Source organism: Euprymna scolopes, chromosome 43, assembly GCF_053919585.1.
Source record: "Euprymna scolopes isolate OS-2025 chromosome 43, ASM5391958v1, whole genome shotgun sequence".
NCBI lineage: Eukaryota > Metazoa > Mollusca > Cephalopoda > Sepiida > Sepiolidae > Euprymna > Euprymna scolopes.
In genome coordinates, this window is record NC_136524.1 from 34,862,316 (window position 1) to 34,887,904 (window position 25,589).

The window sequence follows — 25,589 nt, forward strand, 5'->3', positions numbered from 1 at the left end:
CTCTTATATTAAAAACAAAGAAAAATCTGTACGATGTGTGTACCCGTGATAAAAGAAAAATATGACATTGTAAAAATCACATAAATCGATCAAGTATTATTTTTAACAAGAGTGGGGAGGCTTGCCTAGTCGTAAAATGTGCTTAAATATATTTAAATTTATGCAGATTTCTTATTTATTATTACAGAGCTTCTCTATTGAATATTTTACCCACTATAGTACAGATTAAGAAAAATAAAATAAAAAGGACTTGGGTGCCATCAACTGGAATCGAAACCAAAACATTTAGTGCTCCATCCGCATTCCCTATCGTTTGAGCTATCAAGAGATAGATAAGAAAGATTTAAATTTAAGCTTGAAGCTATGAATGAATTTGCACATGTGCAAAAGTAATAGAAATATTGAAATGAACATTTTGCATTTCAACTTGCCTATATATTTCTGTATGCATTATTCATTTATCCAAACAAAGATTTAACTTGTTATAAATTATCCTTGGTATATGATTACTATTTCCTGTTAATTTTGGTGTTATATGATCAGTAGTTCAAGTTTATCATTTAAATTTTTCCACATACACTCACACACATACATCTACTGTTTTATTTATATAGATAAAGAAAAGCAAATTTTATGAGCAATCAAAAAACGATTATCTTGCCCATCACTTTGGAAAAAAATTTCAATAGATAACTCTACAATAATTTATATTTACTAAATTTATATTGTAATGCCTACAAATTTCTATTAATTGCTTAAAAATGATTTTCTTTATAAAAAATAAAATTGCTTGATCAGTTTGTAATTTTTTTTAATTATATTTTCTTTTCATCATTGGTACATGCATCATACAGATTTTTTATTTTAGTTTTTTTAATATAGTAGGAATTCTGGACAAAAACCCCTTTTTTTACAGAAATTTGTCTTATTTATATCCCTTTTAGAGAAAAGAATTAGATTTAATTTAAGAAAATAGTATATTCTTAAATATTTTTTTTCTGTGCATTTCTTCCTTTATTATTAAGGCTGGCATTAGTGTTTATTCAGATAATAGTCAGAGAAATTTGCTGGAGGAGTCATTAGTATTTCTTATCCATTTCAAAATTGTTCTCATAAAAAGAATTTTAATGAATTTTTGTGAATCTAATTATATTTTTCTTTCTTTCTTGCAGCCACTCCAAACAATTCCTTCACAACTGAGTGGGTTACTTTCTGAATCTCAACCACTGTCGATTCCTCAGCAACCAACAACACCTGGCCAGACTCAGGCGCATCCGTCAATTCCTCAACAGCCACAAACACAGCCTCTTCCAACCGTTCCTTCAACAGCTCAACAACAAGTAACCCTTCCGCAGACACACATGCAGCCGTCTATGCAACTACCACCACAAACGCAGCCTATGCAACCTCATCAGCAGCAGCCACAACAACCAGCTCCAATACCACCACCACCACCACAACAGCAACAACAACAACAGCAACAACAACAGGCTACTCTTCAACCACAGCCACCCCAAGTATCTCAACCGTCGCAGCAAAGCACACCACAACCTCAACAAACTTCACTCCAGAAGCCACTTACACCACAACAGCAACATACACCAAAACAACCACAACCCCCTTCACAACCTACAACTCCACAGTCCAACACCCCACAGAAAGTTTTGCCCCAGTCTCAAAAGGGTGGCAGTGGTCAAAAGGCACTAACACCTCAAAAACCTCAGCCATTGACACCAAAACAAATGACACAGCCAAATCAACCAGAGATGATGATGTCCAAAGGAAAACAGTTGCCAGTATGTATCAACATTTTTTTAAAACATTGTTCTAAAATTCTTTGAAAATAAATCCTATATCAGGTAGTATGAATATAATGTGAATGTAACTAGTCTACTCTGGTTATCTTCCCTTTGGTCAAGGTTAAGATAACCAAGACATTAAAAAATGAAAATATCGAAAAGTTTAAATTGTATGTATCCGTTATGGAACGAAGTTCTCCCACAAAAAATTTCACTTAATTTCATCAAGTAGTTTTTATTTTACAGCGAAAAAAACAATTTATGATACCGAGCAAAAGGTTCGAATTTTAAGGAAGAAAAGCTAGAATTAAAGATGGGGAGGGAGTGTCGACGCTTTAACTGGAGTTATCTCCCTTTGCGTGTTCAATAAATTTTGTAATGGTTGACTTCAACGCGCATACAGTACAAACAAATATACATACATACATTCAAACAGACAAGTGAGATTCATGTAATAGACTAGCCTGGGTGCCCGGCATTGCCTAGGTGTTTGGCGATATGTTGAGCAAAAAAAAAATAGTAATAGTAGGCAGGCAGGTTTGAACCCCTGTACCGTGAAGGAGGAAAAGAATGTGAAAAAAAAAAAAATGATTTCTTTGCCGTCGTGTCCATCACAAACAACACTTTCGAAAAATATTGGCGAAAAAAGTGACCCCCCCCTCCTTGTAGAAAAGTGCCCTGTTGAGGGTGAAAGAATTAATGTTTTAGTCAATTTTTCAATATTTGTCAGCTGAAAGGTTGAGCTTCAAAACGATACCGATTTTGTGGAAATCCATAACCTCTGTCGAAAGTTTTTGGGCAGATATACATACATACATTTTAACAGACAGGTGAGAAATTATGTAATATTGAAAAATTAATATTTGTGATAAAAGTAGATACTTATGCTTTCACATTTCACTATTCAACACTTTTTTATGGCAAAGAATAGTTTATTAGATTTTAAAGTTATTGGCTTTTATAGTAAAGACTACAAATTTATAATTCATAATTCTAAATGTTAAGTAAATAGATTATTTCTCAAAAAAACTAATCACACTTTATCTTCATTATACCAGAGTCATTCTAAAAGTAAAGCTTTCTTAAAGAACTATGAAGACCAGAGAAGTACCATTAAAATGAGCAATCTTTTATGTTCCAGAATGTATTTTTCTATGTAATCACCACTATTCTCAATGCGCTTTTGTCAAGCATTCAATGACTCATTTCTACTTCTGATGTACGTCTATGACACAGGTTGCTTGCTTAGTCTCACACTATCAATATCTACAACAGAGAGATGAAACTTTCAGGTTTTGAATACATAAGTTCAGTCATAACAATACAATCTGGAATCCAATCCTCTCTGATGCATTCGGACAGAGAAAAAAAAATTGAATAATGTGACTTCTATATGTATATCTAAATTTTAGTGCACTTTTTGCACTGATAGTGAGATTAAACCCATATATTCAGTTACTCGCAATAGAAGAATGCGCCAACCAATAGTGTGCTAAGTATTCTGAATTAATTCACCCATGATTCACCATAAGGCTCTGTAAACTAGCTAAAAAGAGGATCGCTGCACTTATAGAAAATAATTGTTGCATTTACAGAAAATAAATATAAAAACCTCACCGCTTGGTGACCAATACTTTTAAGAAGATGAGTGGTCTTGGCAATGACAAGTGCAGGTCCTGCCGCACAGAAGTAGTGTGAATCACCTCACGCACCTATAAGGTTCTGCTGGGGGGCAGCTATTATACAATGCAACACAATGGAGTCTGTAAATATTTCCATTGGAAGTTGAATATCAAATTCAGCAGAAAGTCCTGAGAACAGTTGGAAATAAGTCATACACCATCCACTATGACTATGCAATTCCTATAAAACTGCTATTAAATTATTATTAGTGATATGGGATAAAGAGAAAGAAGTTAGTATTCCGAATGGTGCTGGGGTAAACAGAGCTATGAGCAAAATACCATGGTCTTATGTACGATATGAGAAGAAACTGGAAACTTAGGAAGATCTCCATCATTCCAGTAATTATAGGACTAATGAAACTCTCATAAAAGAATTTCAAAAGTTTCTCGGCAAATATACCTGGTGAACCAAGTGCAACAGAGATTCAAACAATTGTGCTTAAAACAACTGTTAGAATGTGAAAAAAGAATATATGAGATAATGAAAGGGGTGAGGGCGGGGATAGGATTCTATCATTTTTATATATTGCTTATGTATATGCAATTTAAATCATAAAGTTAACTAATTTGCATATTGTTTTGCAAAAGAAACCTTTATTGTTTTAATATAGAACTAGCAGTGATAACCGGTGTTGCCCGGGTCCTGAAAAAAAAAGAAAAAGTAGTAGAATCAAAATGGTCGGCAGTTTGGGTGGAGAAAGATTGAAAAAAAAAAAAAAAAAAGGAAGAAAAAAAGTGGTAGTAGGCAGGCAGGCAGACTCAAACCTGTAATATGGAGGAGGAAAAGGTGAGAAAAAAAAAAAAAAAAATTTGAAGTCTTTGCCGATGCATCCATAGCAAAACCAGAAGTCGTGAATGTGGAAATTAAGGCTAGTCAATTGAAAAGAGATGATTACTTGAAAAATGTTGGCGGAAAAAAACAACCCTTGTAGAAAACTGGTGAGTTGAGGGTGAAGGAATTAATATTTTTTTTTGGCAATTTTTTGATATCCATCATCCAAGACACACACACATTATCTTTTAAAAAAGAAGACTAGCAGGTCTACTTGGCATTTCTTGAGACCGTATAAGACAATGAGAAAAAAGTTGATTTTGAACATACCTATTATTCTTAGGATAGAGGAATTTTTAATGTCTATGTATCATTTGCTATCTCGAGCAAAAGAATACTTTACTTACCCTAGGACGGGTATTACACATGTATGAAATAATTATACCTTCCATAGGATAGGTAATTTACAGCATGTATATCAAATAATTTTACCGTCCTTAGGACGGGTTATGTACAACACATATTTAAAATAATTTTACTTACCCTACTACTAAAAAAAAAAAAAGATTACTTCAAAATGTGAAAAATATTTAGGAGCATGATGCTTGATGGAAAGTCATTTAAACTGGTTTTAAAATTCTTAGCAAATCCTTATGCATTAAAAGATCAAACATTTTCAAAGCTATTTAGCGCCCTCTTCCCAACATACCTTTCCCATCCCTAAAAAATTTTGGTTCTTAATTTAGAATTTTACTTTAAAGAAAAATACAGAAAAACCTTTGTAGTGTACTTATCACTTAATAGATGCATATTCCAAAATGTAGGTAAATCTATCAAGAGCAGACTACTCCACTGAGATTTATCTATTTCTCCCTAAATAAGGTCATCAATGGCTGCTAAAAATAGTTAATTTCTAAAAAATTGTAAATTAGATTAAATAAATGAAAAACGACTTGGTCATTTTATGTGATTTTTTTTAAATATAACATTTTCATTCTTTGACAATAAAGAATTTTTTTTTTTTTTTTTTTTTTTTTTTTTTTTCTTTTTAGTGTAAGTTTAAATATGAACCCCAAAGTTCTAAAAAAAATAGTTTTAATTTGATAAAATAGTAACTTAAAATTGCAGCCATGACGTCTTCAATCAATTTGGGTCAAATAGATGATATGTTCCAACACTGCTATACTAAACTTGAAGCTATTTTGAAGGGTTTTTTTTTTTTTTTTGCCAACCAAAAAGCTTCTAGGCATTACCTGAAAGTTAATTTGAAATATTTTATTCCAATTGGTCCCTCAACAAGTGAGAGATTAGACCCAGTAATTAACTCCTGCTCGTTTGTTTGCACACTTTCAATATTTTTTAACTTTTGTACAAACATTAGTCATGTGGAAGTAAGTTATTGGCAGAATGGATTTTCTGGGATAATTCTTGCTTCAAAATTGCTCATTCATTTATTTATTTGCACTTTTCTTAATAACCACCATTTGGATTTTTTTTTTTTTTTTTTTTTTTGAAATTTTGCACAAACATTAGTCATGGTGAAAGTTTTGCACTTTTAATACAGATATCTCTAAGTAAGCAAAAAAATTTGTATTTAAGTTATAGACTTTTTAATCTATGTGTGATGAAATTTAGGTGTAACATACGGACCATTTAGCAGAATGCCCTGTAGAGATGCATCTAAAAATTTGTGGCCAATGATTATTTTCATTAAGTTTGATTGGATTATTTTCGTGCTTGTGCATTATCATTAGATGTCAAAAAAATGCACTTTTAGTAAAAACACTGTTACATAATTACATGTCATATCGAAATTAGTATAAAAATTCCAATAATTATGAAAAATAATGGAGAAAATATACCAGAATTATCCCCCCTCCACACACACACACACACACACACACACACACACACACACAAAAATATCCTTGTTCTTATCATATATTCTTAATTCACCATTCTCTCATTTAAAATAACCAGAATTAACTGAAAACAAAGGATATAAGTCAGTTTGTCATACAGAATTAGCCGCAATAGAAGAAATTATAAAATTATTATTCAATAATTTTTTTTTTTATCATATACAGTAGTACATTGGTGCTTGACTATAATTCATTCCAGAGGTTTGTTCGAACACTAATATGTTCAACAACCAAAATAATATTTCTCCTTTAAATTAAGTCAAATAAAATTTATTGATTTCAGGTTTTAAAAGTCCCTTTTTATGTGCAAACTATTAGAATTTTATACATTTAATTGTACAGAAAATCACCAACAAACATTAAGATGGTTGCAATAATATACTATATACCTGTACTAAGAGAATAAAATATAATTTTAGTTAAACTGTTTTTTTTTTTGGGGGGGGGGGGTACTAATTTATATAATATTTTACTTTAAATGCATTCTTTTTATATCTGACTAGCAAAGTACCCGCACTTCACATGGGACTTGGCTGTATGCTTGGGTACGTGAATGTACAGCAAAGTTCCAGCCTTAACCTTGAAAAATGGTGTGCACCATCATCAGAGACCATCATCATGTCAAGTTTGGTCATAATCGCTCCAGTGGTGTGGGCTGTAGAAGAGTTGTACATGCACACACACATATACTCACACTACTTTATAAATATAGATTATAATGTGCAAGCACCAGTTACTTTTTAAAACCTGCAAATATTGTGATTTAAATTTTTCGTAGAAAACTTTCGTTTTCATTCATTAGAAAAATAGTTCGAATGCTTAAGCTGATTGTTTTTAATTTATTAATAGTTTTTGTTTCTTTTCTGCCCACAGGATTCGGTCGAACCCTTGCCTGAATTAAAAGTGAAGCAGGAACCAGGATTATGTTTATCGGAAGCACTTTCTACTGTTACAACTACTACGATAACAACCACTAGTGTGTCCTCTGTAGTCACTGCTACCACGACAGCCACTACCACTACTGTTACTCCTACAGAGATAAAAACAGAAATTAAGTCAGAAATAATAAAACCAGAATTTCTAAAACAGGAGATGATTAAACATGACTGTATAAAACAAGAAATTATTAAACAGGATTTTATAAAACAAGAAATGGAACCAGATAACAAATTAAATTTATCAGACATTAAATCTTCAACTATAAAATCTGATGTGAAGGATGAAACATTGACAGTATCACAAGTGAAAGAAGAGCCCGTTGCTGAAACAACTAGTCCTGAAACAACTGGATGTGGAAATACAGAAAACATTAATGGTGGTGAATCAAAAGCTAGCGCTTTAGGGCCATTAGCACAAACTACTCCAGGGTCAGGCACTCCACCAAAATCTAAGAAAGGTAAAATCAGTCATTTTAATTTATTTTTTTTTATTTTATTATTTACTGATGTACATACTGACAAAATGAAAAACATATTCCAAAAGTCATATGAATTGATCAAGTAGTTTATAAAGATAATCAAATTTTAAGCGATTAATGAGAATTCATAGACATTAATAATATATTTAGTAAGTATAAATGAAGTTATCTCCCTTTGTTTCTTGGAATTTTTAATAAAACTATTTGATCAATTAACATGATTTTTGGACTGCATGTATGTGTATCATACGTTTTTTTTTTTTTTTTTTTTTTTTTTTTTGTTTTTTTATATGGGAGAATTCTGGTCAAGAACAGAAATAACTTTTTAAATTATACATGTATTTGTATATTTACTGTTTTTATGTGGTGAGTCCCCGATTAACTTGCCTCTCCACGACAGCGGTTAGCCACAAGAGCAGTTTTTAATGTGGGGAAAATCCTACTATTCAAAAGAGTCACTTTGGATTGGGACAAAAGCAAGTATTCCTTTGGTCTAAATTGATCTCTTCACTGCTCTATACATTCCCTGTGTCCTTAATTAGTGAAGAAAAGATTCATCTGAGAGAATTTTTACTTTGGTTCTAATCCAGAGTTAATCAGTGGTTAAAACAACAAGAAAAAAACATTTAAAAAGAGCACATAAAATAACAAGAGCGAAATTTTATTGCTAAAAAAAAACTAATTAAAAATGCAAATTAATCTATAAAAAGTAGGACTATGCAAATAAAAATGTGAACAGCAAAAAAAAAAAATCTGGCATCAGTTTTAAAAATCTCTGCTTTTGATTAATACGAAAATTCATAGCTGTAGCTTCCAAACCTTATTTTATCACAAAATAAAGTATTTTTATGTAAATATGCGAAATATGTCAGTTCAAAATAAAATAGGAAAAACTTAGATATAATTACTTATAGTGACAAATAGTGAAAAAAGTACACCACAAATTATGTAAAATTATTCAGTAGAATTGTAATAATAAAAAATAAAATTACTATTGCATAGTAATATAATTTTTTTTTTATTATAATTCAGTCAACAAACTTTAAAAAATTAATTTCAAGCATGCTTGACCTTCAGAAGATCAGTGTAGTTATCTATTTTGATGCTACACTTCACTTTTTTTGTTCTCGGTCAGGGGAGGAGAAATCTTTCATGATTTAGGCAATTCTTTTTTGTTCCTGTCCAGAGTGGCCCATCTTGGGAGCTGGATTTTCCCTGCATTAACCTTGTGTCTAACTCTGCCCTCGTCAGGAGGCAAGTAAATAGGAATATTCATGTCAGATTTGTCATAGAAGATTATCTCCTTTTTAATACGAAGACGCCATACGGTCTGGAGTTGACTCCAAATAGTGATACTTGTTATTGGAGTTGAATTTCAAGTGGAACCAATGGCATCTACTGAATTGTCATAAACAAAAATTACGAAAAACCAATATAGTAGAAAATTAATTATTAATGAAAATAGTTTTCAAAAACAATTAGAAAAATTTAGTTTTGCTAAATTGGCTAAAGATTTGATTTTCAGAAAAGATTTACCTCCCTTTTTTGTTATGATTCAACCTCTTCAGTTTCCTTTTATTTTATTTTTTTATTTATTTTTTTTTTTTGGCAAAACTCAGTTTTTGCTAATTGTCTTCGAAAACTGTTTCATTAATAATTAATTTTCTGCCTTTTTTGGATATGTTCATTACTATGATAGTAGATACCGTAGGTTTCACCTGAAATTCAATTTTCCCATTTTCAAATTTCACTACAATAAAATCAAAAATAAAAAAAAAAGAACCCCAATTTTTTTTTAATACTACTTTGATAAGTAAGTTTATCCATAAGTTTTCTTATTTTGAACCAACATATTTTGTATGTATCTATAAATATTAAATAAGCACCTAATCAAATTTATTAAATTATAAACGTAAAAAAAAAAAAAAAAAAAAAAAAAAATCAGACAATGAAACCTTATTTAATATTGTAAACTAGCAGGGAGACTCGACGTTGCCTGGGATTAAATGAGAATTAACAGATATTTCACATTTCCAATACTTTTATTGTCATCGAAATTCGTGAAATCCCCCACTTTTCAATTAAGTCGATTGATTGCCTGCTGTAGTCAAGGACCCACCACAGTGCACCAGGAGGAAGCTTCACATGTCTTCTTGCAATGATTGAGTCCACAATATATTATAGTTTACATTGCACTGTAGAGAACCTACTGTTGATTTCATAAAATTATTTTATATAATAGCTTAAATTAAAAGTTTCAAGTTCATAAGTTAAGTATTATGGTTCATTTATGCTCTAAAAAAATCATTTTGAAAGAATCTACTCTTGATTTTATATGTCACGCCCTTTTACTTGTCTGCTGTTGACTTCTCAAATACACTTGTAATGTTAGGCTGTATAAGGGTGTTATTTTTGGTCAAAATTAGACTGTTCCTTCTTAGCACTTATGAACACAACATATATTTATGTATAATTTAAAAAAAAAAAAAAAAATTGACCCAGCTGTTTCAGAGTCTGCAGGAACAAACTTAGACAAATGCACACACAAAATGCTTTTTATAAATAGTTTTCATGTACTTTCCATTTAATGAGTTTGTTTTAAGCATTTTAATGTAGTAAAGCAAAATGTTTTGGTTAAGCATCATCGGTTTAAGGCCTGTTTTACATAATTGACTTCTAAACTAACTCTGCTCACCTCCTTACTTTTGTGTTATCTTTGATCTTCACCTGCCAACTGTTCTATATCTATTGACTCAAGAACTCGCATCCATTCTCTCATCGTGACCATATCAACTAAGTCTCCTGTTCTGCATCTGCCTTCTATCTTTAATACTTGGATTATACATTCATCGTATCATGTTTCTCTATGCAACACATATCCTCAACCCTCACATGTCTGGTTTCACTTTCATACATAATCGCACTAACAATGCTGGTTTATAATGGTAAAGCTTCCACTTTTTTTACATTGAAAGAATGGATAAGAATTTTTGGTTAATAGATGTAGAACAGCTGTTGTAGGAGTTTCTATAGGGAGGCCAAGAAAAATAGGAAATAAGGATGAGTTTGATAGAAAGAGGGATGAAAAAAATTTGCGAGGGGTAGGTTAGTTTGATAGCCAATTTCTAAAAGTAGTTAAACACATATTTTTAACTAGATGCTTTATGCCATACATTGTTCTCATTCAGTCATGACTGTTGAAGTCTTAAGTAATTATTTTATCCTTAGTGTTGCCTGTAGTGAGGATTGAATCTTTAACAGTCATTTAAAACCGTTTGTTATTCAATGTGTTTATCCATTGCATCTCATGTCCATCGTCACTACTTGGTCAAAGCTGATAAAATGAGAACAATCTATTCCCAGGGGATTAATGGGTTCTGTCCAAAATTCTGCATGAATTTCCTTATTTGACATAAAATTGCAGAGTTTGAGAAGATGTACTTGAACAAAGGTTGGATGTTACATCAATCAAAATATCATGAGCACCAAGATGAGAACAGTGGTTTGGATAATCAAAAAAAAATTCAAGTTATCAGTTATCAATCTACAAAATTTTGAAGCCTGTATTGATTTGTGTATTTTTTGTGTGTAAAATACATATGTACATCGCAATTTCTTAGTCAAGTTTGATAACAAAATTGACAAGCATTTGCCTATTTATAATTAGCTTTTCATTTCTTTAATTTAAATTATTAATTTAAAAATAAATAAATTTTACGTCCTCATACTTTGAAAGTCTCCCCCCCCCTCCAATCTAAACCTGAGTTCAAACTCTAGATTTGCGAAGTGGCATGTAAATATTCCAGTGTTACATATGACTAATTGAAGTTGTTTGATGTAATTTAATGCAGTATATTTTTGCTACTTAACATTAAAAACTTTGATATACATACAAATGATTAACCTACATTCATGAATGTTAAAGTAATGAAATTATTTAATCTAAAAAAAAAAAAAAAAAAAAAATTTTAACTGCAACCAATTTTACAACTTCTGAAAATGAACATTTTTTTTTTTTTTTTTTTTCATAGCTACTCCATTTTAATATTTTTTATGGCAATTTGTATATCTGAAATGTTGGCAGTTGACAAATGTAATGTTGATCTTTCAGCCGTGTTCTCTCTCTTTTTTTAAACAAGGCATATTTCCACTTGGATGTTAGGGGGTTACTATTTCAGGATAATGTCTGTGGGGAATTGAGTGGTGAGATGTCTGTTCACATTACATTTAAACTTCTGCAGGTTAGTACCATCAGGGAAGTTGGAAACGGAGAGGGAATTCCAAAGTTTAACAGTTCAAGGGAAGAAACTATTAGTGCAGAAGGTTTTCTGGTATCTAAGGACTTCAACAGTGAAAGGATAGGATTTTGTTGTTTAATGGTTTAGTTTGGGGTTTGTACATTGAGGGATAGGGCACAAACGTTATAAGTTCATCAGAACACATTCCATTAAAATACTTTTAAAACAGGCATAGGGATGCAATATTGTGGTAATGGGACAGAGGTTGGACCTTAATTGACAGTACAGGACTTATTAGAGGGAGAGACTAGTAGTAGATGCACCAGTCCAGATGTGGCAACACTATTTCAATCATGGGCAAATGGTGGCTTTATAAAGATATGGGATGCTTTCACGTGTGTATAACTTTTTTTTAGCATGATAAACGGCAGCAGCATTAGCAATGTCCTCAATGTATTTTTTTTTTTTTTTTTTTTTTACAAGGAAATCACCACTTATCAAGGCCCGGAGGCCACTCTGGAGTAAGGGTTATTGCGTGTACAGTAATCAATGGGATAATATCGTAATCGCTAGTAATGGAGATCTGATAAAGTGTCTTACTTGGGGGGGGGGGATGTCAACAGGAACTTGTATTACTTCCAATTCATGTTGCTTGTGAATGTTAAGCAAAGAAGTCTGAGCAATGAGCTCTCGGGTAGTCTGAGAGTGTTTTGTTGATTTGCCAAAGAAACATAAATAATAAATATTCACATAACATAAGAAGTAAACATTCCCATATCAAAATTTCTGAAGAGCTTAAACTTTCCAGGAATGTATGAAAGGAAACCCTATATCCCTAATCGCAAAATATTTTGCTCTGAATGTAAATCTGATTGCAGATTTAGTTTACCTTAACAATATTAAATGGGTTCAGCATTGAAAATGATGAAAATTGGTGTTTAATGTATGCAAAATCAAAGAATCTTTCTGAAATCCTTTTACAATTCCATAATTACCAAAGTTATGTACTGATCCGGTACATTTGAAATTTTTTCTTTTACCTCTTTGAAATAAATTTGCATTTGACACCTGATTTCTATTAGTCTAGTTTTGTAATAATTTCATGCCATCTTGCAACTGAACAAGTTTGCTTATACTTTGTAATTTCAAAATTAGTTCAGTTTATTATGTTGGGAATTTTGCATCAAAAGCTAGTTCCTGGAGGAAACCAGGTTTAATCTAGCATTTCATTTTTTAAAAAAAACAACTTTTTTTTGTCTCAACAAAATATCGCGAGGGAGAGGTTTTGTCAGTGTACATATTTCTAGAGAAATTGGTTATCTAAAAAAGAAGAATTGGCTGAGTAAAAGAAAAAGTGGGAGTTGATAAAAACGGGGTAGATGTAAAAGAAGAGTAGAGAGAGAGAGGGATTTCATAGAAATGTACTTTTGTCCCAAACAATACTGGGTAGCCCCGTCAGTGAATCATAAAAGCAAAGGAGGTGCTAGTCACATGAGCATGTTTATCAAATCATACAAGGGATATAACTCCTCAGTATGTGTAATAGGCGAAACAGTAACGGTTTTTCATTGTTGTAGTGAAATTCAAAAAACTAAATGTTGAGTTTCAAGTGAAACCAATGCTGTCTACTGAATTGCCATGTTGCAGTAATGAACATATCCAAAAATTACAAAAAAATAAGGTAGAAAATTAATTATTAATGAAAATAGTTTTCGAAGACAATTAGTAAAAATGGAGTTTTGCATAAAAAATTTTTTTTTAAAAGTGAGGTTGAATCATAACAAAAGGGAGGTAAATCTTTTCTGAAAACCGAAAATCTTAGGCCAATTTAGCAAAATTCAATTTTTGCTAATTGTCTTCGAAAACTGTTTTCATTAATAATTAATTTTCTACTGTATCGTCTTTTGTAATTTTTGGATATTTTCATTACATGACAATTCGGTAGATACCATTGGTTACACTTAATTCAATATTTCAGTTCTTGAATTTCACTAAAATAACCAGGAAAAACCACAAGAAACTCATTGCTAAAATGACAATCCCTGAAAATTTACAATTTTCACTTTTAAAATTTGTTAGTTTCATGAATTCTCTTTGTGAGATCATTTTCAGTGACATTGATAGATAAATATTTTTAAATAGTTTTTAAAAAAAAAAATATTACATACTTAATTGTCATGTCGAAAATAGTAATATATCCAAAAATAATGAAAATTTGAGTAAAGTTATTTATAGTTAAAAGTAATTTTTACGGAAAGATAGTAAGAGTCTACACAAAGGAGACATTACTTGGAATGAATATTTTATGTTACTTGTTCATAGCTGCAATGTTCGTTGTCTTTAGCAATAGACTTTTTTTATGAAAAACACCAGAGTAGTTGTTCTACACAATGAATTTTTGTAATTTGTGGATCTATTACTATTTTCGACATGACAATTCAGTACATAATATTGTTTTGCTTAAAACTACATGTGTAAAAAAAAAACAATTGATTTGTCAACACTATCTTAACAAGCACCTCATTTTCAAACATTTCTCTTGATAATACGCTAAAAATTACCATCAATTTAATTCAAGGGAGTTCTCTGAAATTTTGATTTCTAGGTTAAAAAAAAAATGAAATTTTGGTCACATAAGATATCATTTTACATGTGAAAAAAAAAACATTATAAATAAAAAAAAATTAAAAAAAAAGCATACAGTTTTTGTATGTGTTTATTGTAAGTTATTTCAGAAAGTAAAAAATTTTTTACAATTTAGTTGTTAAATTACAAAATCATGGTATCTTTTATGAAGAAGACTGGTCATATGTTTAATATGCCTCATCTAAAAAGAACTGAAAAACAAAAGCAGCATTAGGCCAAATTTGTTTTATTTTTTAAAATAAATATATAAATAATTTAATTACAAGATAACTGTCGTATAACTAAATTGTTATACATATAATAAAATCTTTTTAGCAAATCTAATATAAAAAATTTTTTCTTTTATGGATATATTCATCTATATATATAAAAGCGAAAATGTATGTATGTGTGTGTGTATGTATGTACGCTTTTCCTCGATGTCCACAAAAGGCTTCTTTCAAAGAAGCGCTTGCTCGCTTCACAACTTAAAACTTTTTATATCATCTATAAATTGTAATATCTCAGAGTTATCCACGGAGCTCGCCTGTCTATTTAATTTTATTGACTTTCAAACGTTAATTATTCGACATTTCCCGCATCGGCACGCGTTACATTCGGTTTTCGGTATAAAAAAAAGCGAAACTCGACTCTAATCACAGGCCCAAAGCCAGTTGTCTCAAGAGAGCTAAGTAACGTTTGTTCAATGTCGACTTCGTCATATCAGACTGTAGCTTTCATTTCGCTCCTAATAAACAGGGAGCGGGTTTTTAAAAATAAACAAACAGATTTATTCACCTCATTCAAAACTGTCCCGCACAAAATAACTGCTGAATACCTATCGCCGTCACGTCAATCAAAAACGCGCACCTGTTGTTTTTTTTTTTTTTTTTTTTTTTTTTTTTTTTTTTTCCTCCACATTTTCGGAGTTTTTTTTTTTTTTTTCACATACCCCGAAAAACACCCGGGCAACGCCGGGTACCCCTCGCTAGTTTTATAATAAAAAGCAGTGAGTTTATTTGTGTATATTTGTCTCTCGCTCTCATGTATGTATATATATATATATATATATATATGGCACTTTCTGCATTTCATCTTTGTCAGGCAATAGCTATGTAGCTAAATTGAAACACATTTTCAAAACTTGAATAAATTAGTAAGCTATTGCCTGACAAAGATAAAATGCAGAAAGTGCCATGCACATTTACAAAACTTATTTAGTTCTATGGACGTATTTAGCACTATTGAAGTAAACACTAAAAATAAATTCGAAGAATTTTATGTACATACATGAATGAATATATATGTGTGTGTGTATTATTATTATTATTATTAGGTTATTAACAGAAATAATGGCCTATTTTAAAAGCATACATTTATTTATGAAAAATTAACAGTAGGAATATTAAAAGCTATAGATCTGTGCCATTGATATACAAAATGATTTATTCCTTGTAGATAAAGTTATTGGCTGTGATACAAGAAAATGTTCAGAATTCGATTCCACTTCTTGGACCAGAAAATTTTACCATTTAAAAATGTGCTAAGTACTTACAAAAATGATAAGTTAGTAAAAGATATGAATGATGTGGTAAGATCTCCTATACCAAGTCTGAGTTTTCGCAAAGTCATTCTTCTTGCAACATGTGAGCGCACATTATTGTGAAGCAGAACTGGATCATGTCTATTCACCAATCTCAATATAATGCTTTGGTTGCTTTCCAACCAATCTTTGGTGGATAACATCTAATGCAGACTACGAGAAAGTCATCGTAATCTTTTGCTGGTGATATTTTGGCTTTGGGAAATGTTTAAGGGATTCCTCACAATCAAGCCATTGACCTGATCGTTTATGGTTATCATAAAGATGCACTTTTTATAGCGGTGACTATTCGGTCAAGAAGGGAGTTATTGGTAGTTATGCAGAGAACATTGAGTACACTTCAAACCGCTCAAGTTTTTAATGCTTGTTTACCTCACAGGGAGTCCATTTGTGATTTTCAATTTTCAAATACCCTGTAAATTACATGGCACCTGAAACCGGTGCAGTGCTGATTACTGCAAGTGTCAAACATTTTGAAGTTGATTTTGCTCAACAAGTGCTTGCAATTGTTTATTGCCAAGATTACACAAATATCCTCTCATTTCTCATCTTCAAGGCTCTTTTCTTCACCACAAAGTGTTTGGAACCACTTTTGTACTGTCTCATTACTTGTGGATTCATCTTTCCAAGCTCTATTGATATCGTCAGAAGTTTCATATGTATTGTTTGAACTCCTGCAACATAAAGAGGCAGAGGTCTTCTATGCTTCAGAAATCCTTTCTATCTGAAAATAAATCATTAATTATTATTGATAACATTAATTATTAGATATGAAAATTTATTAGAAATAAATTAAAATTATGTTAAAATAACTTTTTAAAACCCAATGCTTCAGACAACTATTAATTTTGTAACAACTTATTTATTATATATATAAATCATCTTGTCAAAAATGTTTGAAATAAATAATAAAAAAAAAAACTGCCACACATTTAGAAAGCAAATAGAAAGTCAGACCTCTTTCCCCACCACTAACACCTCGAATTTATTTAGGCATTTTTAACTTCACCGATTAAGACATTGTCTATAAATATTAGTGCAAACACTGGCAAAGGATTATTTTCTTATATTATTTCTGACTGTGTACACTTCTGTAAACAATTTTATAATTACATTTCAGTAAAGAACCTGTATTAATATAGAATTTAATGTAGCAGCCAAATTATTCTTTAAACTTATTTTTATCTATTTTTCTTACCCCCAAAAATTTTGTTTTGCATTGTAGTTTTTAAGCCAGACGAATTGCGTCAGGCATTGATGCCAACTTTGGAAAAGCTTTACAGGCAGGACCCAGAGTCTTTACCTTTCAGACAGCCGGTTGATCCCAGTCTTCTGCAGATTCCTGTAAGTCCAATTTAATTTTAAATAACAAAAACAAAATTTAATCTTAAGAAAAAAAACAAAAAAAACTTCAGTTTACTGTTTTCTCCCATTCATACTGTTATTTTCATGTTAAAAGCAAAATTGTAATGCAGAATCCTTTAAATTTCTTTGTAAGAATTGAAAATATGAAAATGTAAAAGAAAAAACAAAATTGGTCATTTAATTAACAAATGGTTTTGTAAAATTCACTATTTGTTGCAATTTGCATTAATTTGTTTCTCTGTGTGTGTGTGTGTGTGTATATATATATATATATATATGGCAATTAAGCTACACAGTATTTTCTATGTTTCATCCTCTTTATGACTCTTCAGACTAGTCCTAATAAGGATGAAAAATGGAAAATTCTGTCTGGCTTAAATATATATTTTCATAATTCACTACCTGGCTCTATTTACCTATTGAGCACTGAAGTAAATACATAAAATCAAAACATATATTTCCTAAGTTTTGTGTGGATATATATATATATATATATATATATATATATTCCAAGATAAAAAGATATGGATTTAAACGAGATTTATATAAGCATGTTCAATAATAAATAAAGCAAGGTATACGTTTCTATTTATTTTATATAAACATTTTTATATCGCTACACTAGTCTTGTTAATATTTCAGTCGATATTTATAAATAACTAAAGAGCTCCTCTTCCAACAATAGTCTTTCATTTTAAAAGTTGATATTTATAATCCACATTGATTACAAATATGAACTTTTAAAGTAAAGTATTTTTATCGCCCGAGGAGAGGTCTTTAATTATTTATAATATAATAATTACAAATATTAACTTTTTATGAACTATCGCTTGAGGAGGTTTTAGTTATTTATAACTATCAACTGAAACATTAGTATGACTATTGCAGCAATATAAATTTATTTATATAAATGAAAGTGTATGGGTAATGTAATATATATAATTAGCTGTTATTTTTTAAATGCAAGTTTGTTTTAATATTCGAGTTGAATTTTCATATTTGATATTTTTATAATCAGATTGAATGGGAGAATAATTCTATTTCATGTTTTGTTTTGTTTTTTACTGTTGAATGATTGAATTTGCTCTCTTAACCCATTTTGTCGGTCATTAATTTTTAGAATAGATGTTAAAAATGTGTAGCATTTTGTATATATTTGAAATTTTTAAAAAATGTTTGTTAGCTAGCATTAGAACTTTAAATCATTTCACCTAATTCGAATAATTACTATTAACAGGTCTGTTTTATTTTACTATAAAATACAATTCATTTTTTTAATATATATATATATATATATATATATATATATATATATAATTTTTTTTATCAATTAGAATTGATTCTTGTATTTATAACTTTGTAGGATATTAGGCTATGCAGTATCTGTTCTTTTAGATGATTTCTGATAAATGTTTTTTTGTTTTGTTTATTACTATTGAGTCTCTCCTTTTTTATATACAAAACTTATACTTGTTTTTGGCCTTTTTCTTTTAAAACATTAAATCTTCCAATAAGTTTATCAGTAAATATGAAATATCTTAACTTTGTAATTTTGAACTATTACTTCTATGCAATTAAAAAACAAAAATAAGTTTATCACCAGCACACTTTTAATTTTAAAACTATCTCAAAATACATCCCATTCATATTTACTATTCTCATACATTTTTTTTTTTAATAAAAGCTATAGTGTATATAAAATATATTAAGATAAATCTAATCTCTTTATCAATAAATTTTATATTTTTGATCTTCTAGTAGTTTGGTCTGATACTTTGTAGTTTGATCTTAGAAGATTTGCTAAGAATGTCTACTTGTAAAGACCTACTGCTTAATATAGTCCATTATATTATTATCCTTCATGTAACACCTAATTTTTATTGTCAATATGGAGACCCCCCCTTTACTGGTAGTGGATTATATATTCTGGCCTTTTGACTCTTTTGAAATGTCATTATTGGCTTGTATTCTCCAGTTGCTCTGCTATCTGCGACAGTTTCTGTTGAAGAAAGCTTTGCCACCCAAGTTCCTGCCAGTTCAGAAGTGGAAGATGGTGATATGGTTCTACAACTCACTGGAACATATTGACACATGTGGTTTTATAGATATTGATGGGTTGGATACAAACACATAAGAATTTTTTTTTCTATCCCCTTTTTATTTATTTTTTTCTTGAGACAATTCATAAAAAAATTATTTTTTTTAATTAATAATTAAAATATATATATATATATATATAAAGCACTAACAAATCAGTTTAAATAATTTTTCGGTAATTTAACTTTATTAATAAAGTTTAATTTGCTTAGTGTCATAAAACACAGGTGTTATTATTTTTTTCTTAGATACTACACAAGTTTTTATGTTAGATATATTTAATTTTAATTAAATGTACATTCTGCAATTTAATTACTAATATTAACATTAGTTTTAAATAATTGTTATAAAAATATAAAATGAATTAGTTTTTCGAAAAAGAAAAAAAAAACATTATCTCTTTGAAGTAATGATCTTTTTCTTCCCCCCCCTCTCGCGCTTTCTCTATCTTTCTCTCTCTCTCTCTCTCTCTCTTTCTTCCTTTCTTTCCTTAGTACTCATAACAATTTTCAAATCTTGTTTTTAGTTTATATCTGTCTTGTTATGAGTGACAACATCCTTTTCCTCTGTTCTGCTGCACAGAGATGTAGTTAGAATTGATAGAGATAAATTAAAATGCTCTTTTGATTTTACTGACTAACCTTAGAATGTTTGCACTATTTCTTCTGAAACAGCTTCCCCATCTAACACAGACACAGGACAAGAAATGGAAACATTTTAAGGTCAGTTGGTAAACTCAAAAAGAGCATTTCAATTTAAGTGTATCTATTCTAATGTGTAAGGTTTCTATAGGAATATATATATATATATCTATATATAATATATATATATATATATATATATATATATATATATATATATATATATATATATATATTTATATATAAAATATATATTATATAATCTATATATTATATAATCTATATTTAGTTTGAGTAGTGGCAAATGTATCAGACTATAGATATGTTATGGAGGAAGATCAAGGCCATTTCCTTTTTTTTTTTTTTTTTTTTCTTTAAATTTTAAAATTTGTTTTATTTTTTTATTTTTCTCTTTTTCTCTTCACTCTCCCATTCATGATTGACAAAAGTTAATTATGCTGGGCATTGTTTCTTTGGCCTAGGAGAAAGTTGTTTTACCCTTTGTTTGAACGCATCTTTAAAGTAACTAAATTATCATGGAATTTGCTTTGCACTTTGCTTTTTTAAAAAGGAAATTCCTATTGATTTTTGTTGGTTCCTATCATACTCTTTATTTTACTTTTAATTTTGTTCATTATATATGTTTTCTCTCTCTCTCACTCTCTCTCTCTCACTCTGTTCCCCCTATCTTTTTTCTTTTTTTTTTTTTCTTTTAATAAATTTAGAAGATAAAAATTGGATTTTATTGATATTTTTACCATATCCCTGTATTTTTATGTGCCCTGTATTATGAAGTTAAACCTGTTTTTAATGAAATTGAACTAATCTTATCTTTTTCTTTTTTTTTTTTTTTTTTTTTTTTTTTTTTTCTTTTTTTTAATATATATATTGTATAATGAAATCTAATTTTTTTTTAATTCTGGAATCGTATTTTTCTAAACTAATACTTTTTGCACTTGACTATACAAAGTTTGAAGTTTTCACAAATTTGTTTTTTGACTTTCTTTCTTAAAGCTTCTGAAAGTCAGCTGTGTAGTTGATTTTAAAGTAATCATGAAATAACTTTTTGGATTGCCTCGTAAAAATGATCATATTAAATTTATCTTATTGTGACTTTAAAATAGCTTTGTATCAGCTAATAATAGATTCATCAATGGAGCACCACTCAAATCTTGCAATGATATAAACATTTTGTGCAACTATATTGCAAAAAAAATTGCTTTAATATTAAATGAAGTTTTAGATCAAGATAAAATTGTATTCTAACAAATTATATTTGACACATATTTCTTTTCGTGTTCATTATGATATTTAGTAAAATATCACAATGTATTGTATAATGAAATCTAATTTTTTTTTAATTCTGGAATCGTATATTTAGTAAAATATCACAATGGAACAAAAATATTTTGGTTAGCAAAAATCTGTTTTGATTTGAGGCGAACACATATTTATCTTATATCACGTTAGATTTTTATATTTTTCAAAAGCCCTTTTATTTATTGTATTTAGTTTAATATATATTGTACTAATTCCAATAAGATTTTAAATATCTTAGGGATTTTTTTTTTTTTTTTTTTTTTTTTTTTGCTTTTTGTTTTTTCTCTCAAATGGTTTTTCATTTTTTTAATTTATTTTTTAAATTATTTAACAAAAGTAGAAACTAATGATTAGTGTCTATATCTGTAGAAAATCGATTTAACAATGAATTATTAATACCTTTTCTATTTCAGGATTACTTTATGATAATCAAAAAGCCCATGGATCTCTCGACTATAAAACGAAAATTAGACACTGGACAGTATCAAGACCCATGGCAGTATGTTGATGATGTGTGGCTCATGTTTGACAATGCATGGCTATACAATAGGAAAACTTCAAGAGTCTATAAATACTGTTCAAAGGTAAGTTTGTTTTTTTGTCTTTTTTTTTTGTTTGTTTGTTTGTCTTTTTTCGCCTCATATTTTTTATTATATTTAATTTATTATATTTAATTTATTATATTTAATTTGTTGAATTTAATATTTTATCATTCAAAATAAGTTTGGAAAGATCACAACCTATACGAAAATATCAATTATTTATAAAGCATTTTTCTTTGTTTCTTTTTTTTCTTTGCTTTTTGTTTTGTTTTTTAGTCATTTTATTCCTATTTTCTTTTTCATTTTGAATCTTTATTTTTATATTTCAATTTTTCAGTTGGCTGAGGTTTTTGAGGGCGAAATTGATCAAGTTATGCAATCTCTTGGTTATTGTTGTGGCCGTAAATTTGTTTTCAGTCCACAAGTTCTTTGTTGTTATGGAAAACAATTGTGTACAATACCACGGGATGCTGTATATTACAGTTACCAAAACAGGTAAGATATGACATTTTGTTGGGTTTTTAAACTTCTGATTTTAAAATTTCTTCAAATTCATACAGTTGAAACAATTCCTTACTTTATGAAAACAACTTTTTATCTTAGTCTTTATTGGAAATTTTCTTGGTTGTATAGGATGTTCTATTCATGTAATATTCAAAGCAACTTAATTTGCATTCAGAATTCATGACTACAATTTAATCTTACTTTTGCGAGTTAAACTGTTAAATTGGGAGTTTAAGGGCTTATAAATCGTTTTAAATTGAAATAATGGTACTTGTACAGTTTAATCAAGACATTAAAAAATGAAAATATCAAAAAGTTTATATTGTATGTATCCGTTATGGAATGAAATTCTCCAGAAAATTTTTTTCCCTTAATTTCATCAAGTACTTTTTTTTTTTTTTTTTTTTTTTTATACAGCGCAAAAACAATTTATGATACCAAGCAAAAGGTTCGATTTTTTAAGGAAGAAAAACTAGTATTAAAGATGGGGAGGGAGTGTCAGCACTTTAAACTGAATTATCTCCCCGTGGTGTGTTCAAAAAATTAAAAGATGGCTACCTTTAACATGCTGTCATAAAAACGTGTTTCTCTGCTGTAAAAAAAAAAAAAAAATCAAATTAAGTGATTTTTTTTTTTTTTTTTTTTTTTTTTTTTTCTTCCAGAGATCTTCAGTCGAAAACGGATACGTACAATATAACCTTTTTTGTTTTTTCCGATATTTTCATTTTTTAATGTCTTGATTAAACTTTACAAGTACCAAAATAATTGTTAACTTGGATCTTCCATTGTGACCCGTTGAAAAATAATTTGTAGCTTAAAGATAAAATTTAATTAAAACAACTGTTTGAACATGGCCTTGTTTTAACAAAGGACTTTATTTTTTTTTTTTTTTTCCTTATCTATTTGTTTTTGTTTTTTTTTTTTACTTGACAAAAACTTAAACATTTTGGGAGGGGGAGGTAAAAATAATGCTATAATTTTAACTCTTAAAATCTGCTAAAAGTAGCTTTTTCTTTCTCTCTCTATTTCTAGATATGTTTATTGTGAGAAATGTTTCCAGGAAATCCAAGGAGAAGAGGTTGAATTAGCAGAAGACCCGTCTCAACCTGTAACGTAAGTTTGTGTGTGGTGTAATGTGTGTTTAAATATTTGGGTTTTTAGACAAGGTGATACCTACAAGATTCACCATAAATAACTGTAATTTTAGTTCAACACAATAAATGCAACATGGTTTTAAAATATACAATTGCAAAATAGAAACTAACAAGTACTTTTTTTCTTTTTTTTTTCTTTTTTCTTTTTTTTCTTCTTTTTTTTCTTTTTTTTTCTTTTTTTTCTTTCTTTTTTTTTTCTTTTTTTTTTTCTTTTTTTTTAACAACATAAAACATGTTTATTAAAATATTTAATAAAGATCCATATGTTCTCTGTTTAGTTTGAACTTTGCTAATCCTTCAAGGACTAATCGGCAGACTTCGATGAACACCTCCAATGTTACTAGAGCAAAAGCAGCCCAGATTTGTTCCTTAAGTTCAACAATACTATAAAAATATGATTTCAGATTTCAAGCGATACCAGAAATAGGAGAAATGCTTAAGTATCGACAAAGATAAATGAAAGAAAATATATAATTACTTATGGTATATCCTGTAAGAGGCTTGGCAACCATGCAATTAAGACAAACATAAATTATCGTATCGTGTAATTGAAGTCCATATTTTTTTTTTTAATTTTTCTCAATGTTTTCTGTGAAACAAAGGAAAACACCTGTTCAGGTGACACTAATCAACAGAATTGGCAATAATGATCAAAATTCTTCTTCCTTTCAAAATTTTTTTTTTTCTTTCAAACTATATTTCAAATTTTGTTGCTTAGCTGATTCTGTCAAATGTTGAACATGCTTTCTGTCTGATACATTTTTTTTTTTTTTTTTTTTAACGATAAAATGACTAGTCAATATAACCTAAAATGTTTCAAATTTGCACGTTTAATTCTTTCGTACATTTATAGGAATAAGTCAATAATTATTACAGTTGAAAAAAAAAAAATGAGTTAAAATGCTGGGAGTTCTCAATTTGATATTTCACAATTCCTATAAAATGTATGAATTATAGTCGCTTGTAAGAACGAACCCCAAGAGACTGCTTTCAGCATCGTAATCATTATGCAATATTTTGACAAAGAAAGCAAAACTTTATCCTCATGCGAGAGCAAGTGATTAAATACATTTTTATTTCTAATAAATGTTCAAGTAAAAACAATGTGTTTTCTACTATTAAATAAAAAAAAAATGTTGTGCAGTGTAATGGAATTTTTTAAAATTGCATTTTAGCATTATTTATTAAACACGATTATGTCCTTTGTGTCAAAATTAGTAAAAAAAAAAAAAAAAAAAAAAAAATCCAAGAAATTATCTAGTCAAAAAAATAAAATTTATCAAATTATGCAGTTTTATTGTATTTTTTTAATTTTGAAGATTTTTTAAAATCCAGGGGAGGTAACTGCAATCTATGGTTTTGACAAAAAAATTTTAATTAGCCATTTCAAAATAGAAAATAGCAGATTGCTAATATCTGTTTGTTTTTTTTGTAATAGTTCCAACAGATATTCTATGCTAATCCTTTTTCATAATTTTTGGAATTTTTATTAATTTCAACATAATCGTTTTTATCTAAAGTTCATTCTTTGAAATTCTATCTTACTGCACAAGTTCCAAAACTTTGTAGATATTGTTATGAACTGATAGCACAATATTACTTTTTTTTCTTTTTTCTTTTTAAATATATATTAGCAGTAATTGCTATATAGTAAAAAAAATTAAGAAATTAATTCCCCAAATGACCTGCCCCCTCATCTGGGACCATAGTGGCATGGTTACCAGGCCTGTCATAGGTATCACCTGAGACACATGGTTCAATTGTATAATTGTTTGTAAAATAACTTAAATATTTTGTTGCTTTACATGTAATGTTCTTTTTTTTTTTTTTCTTTTTTTTTTACCGTCTATTCCTTTCCATTTAAATGTTTTAGTTGATAAAGGATATTATGTAATGTTTAGTTTT

The 25,589-nt window shown here is 29.1% G+C and overlaps 1 protein-coding gene across 4 annotated transcripts in view; it reads left to right on the top strand.

The window, feature by feature from the left end:
• Positions 1-25,589, top strand: part of LOC145268279 (histone lysine acetyltransferase CREBBP-like) — a 107,519-nt gene that overhangs the window by 52,398 nt on the left and 29,532 nt on the right. For 2 of the 4 annotated variants that reach the window (XM_080123671.1, XM_080123673.1), the window contains exons 10-16: positions 1,173-1,796; positions 7,052-7,574; positions 17,287-17,405; positions 20,198-20,245; positions 21,898-22,068; positions 22,364-22,521; positions 23,563-23,643. In XM_080123671.1, the coding sequence (XP_079979797.1) occupies positions 1,173-1,796; positions 7,052-7,574; positions 17,287-17,405; positions 20,198-20,245; positions 21,898-22,068; positions 22,364-22,521; positions 23,563-23,643 (1,724 nt within the window). The remainder of the gene's footprint in view (positions 1-1,172; positions 1,797-7,051; positions 7,575-17,286; positions 17,406-20,197; positions 20,246-21,897; positions 22,069-22,363; positions 22,522-23,562; positions 23,644-25,589) is intronic. The other 2 variants (XM_080123672.1, XM_080123674.1) reach the window with 1 other exon arrangement.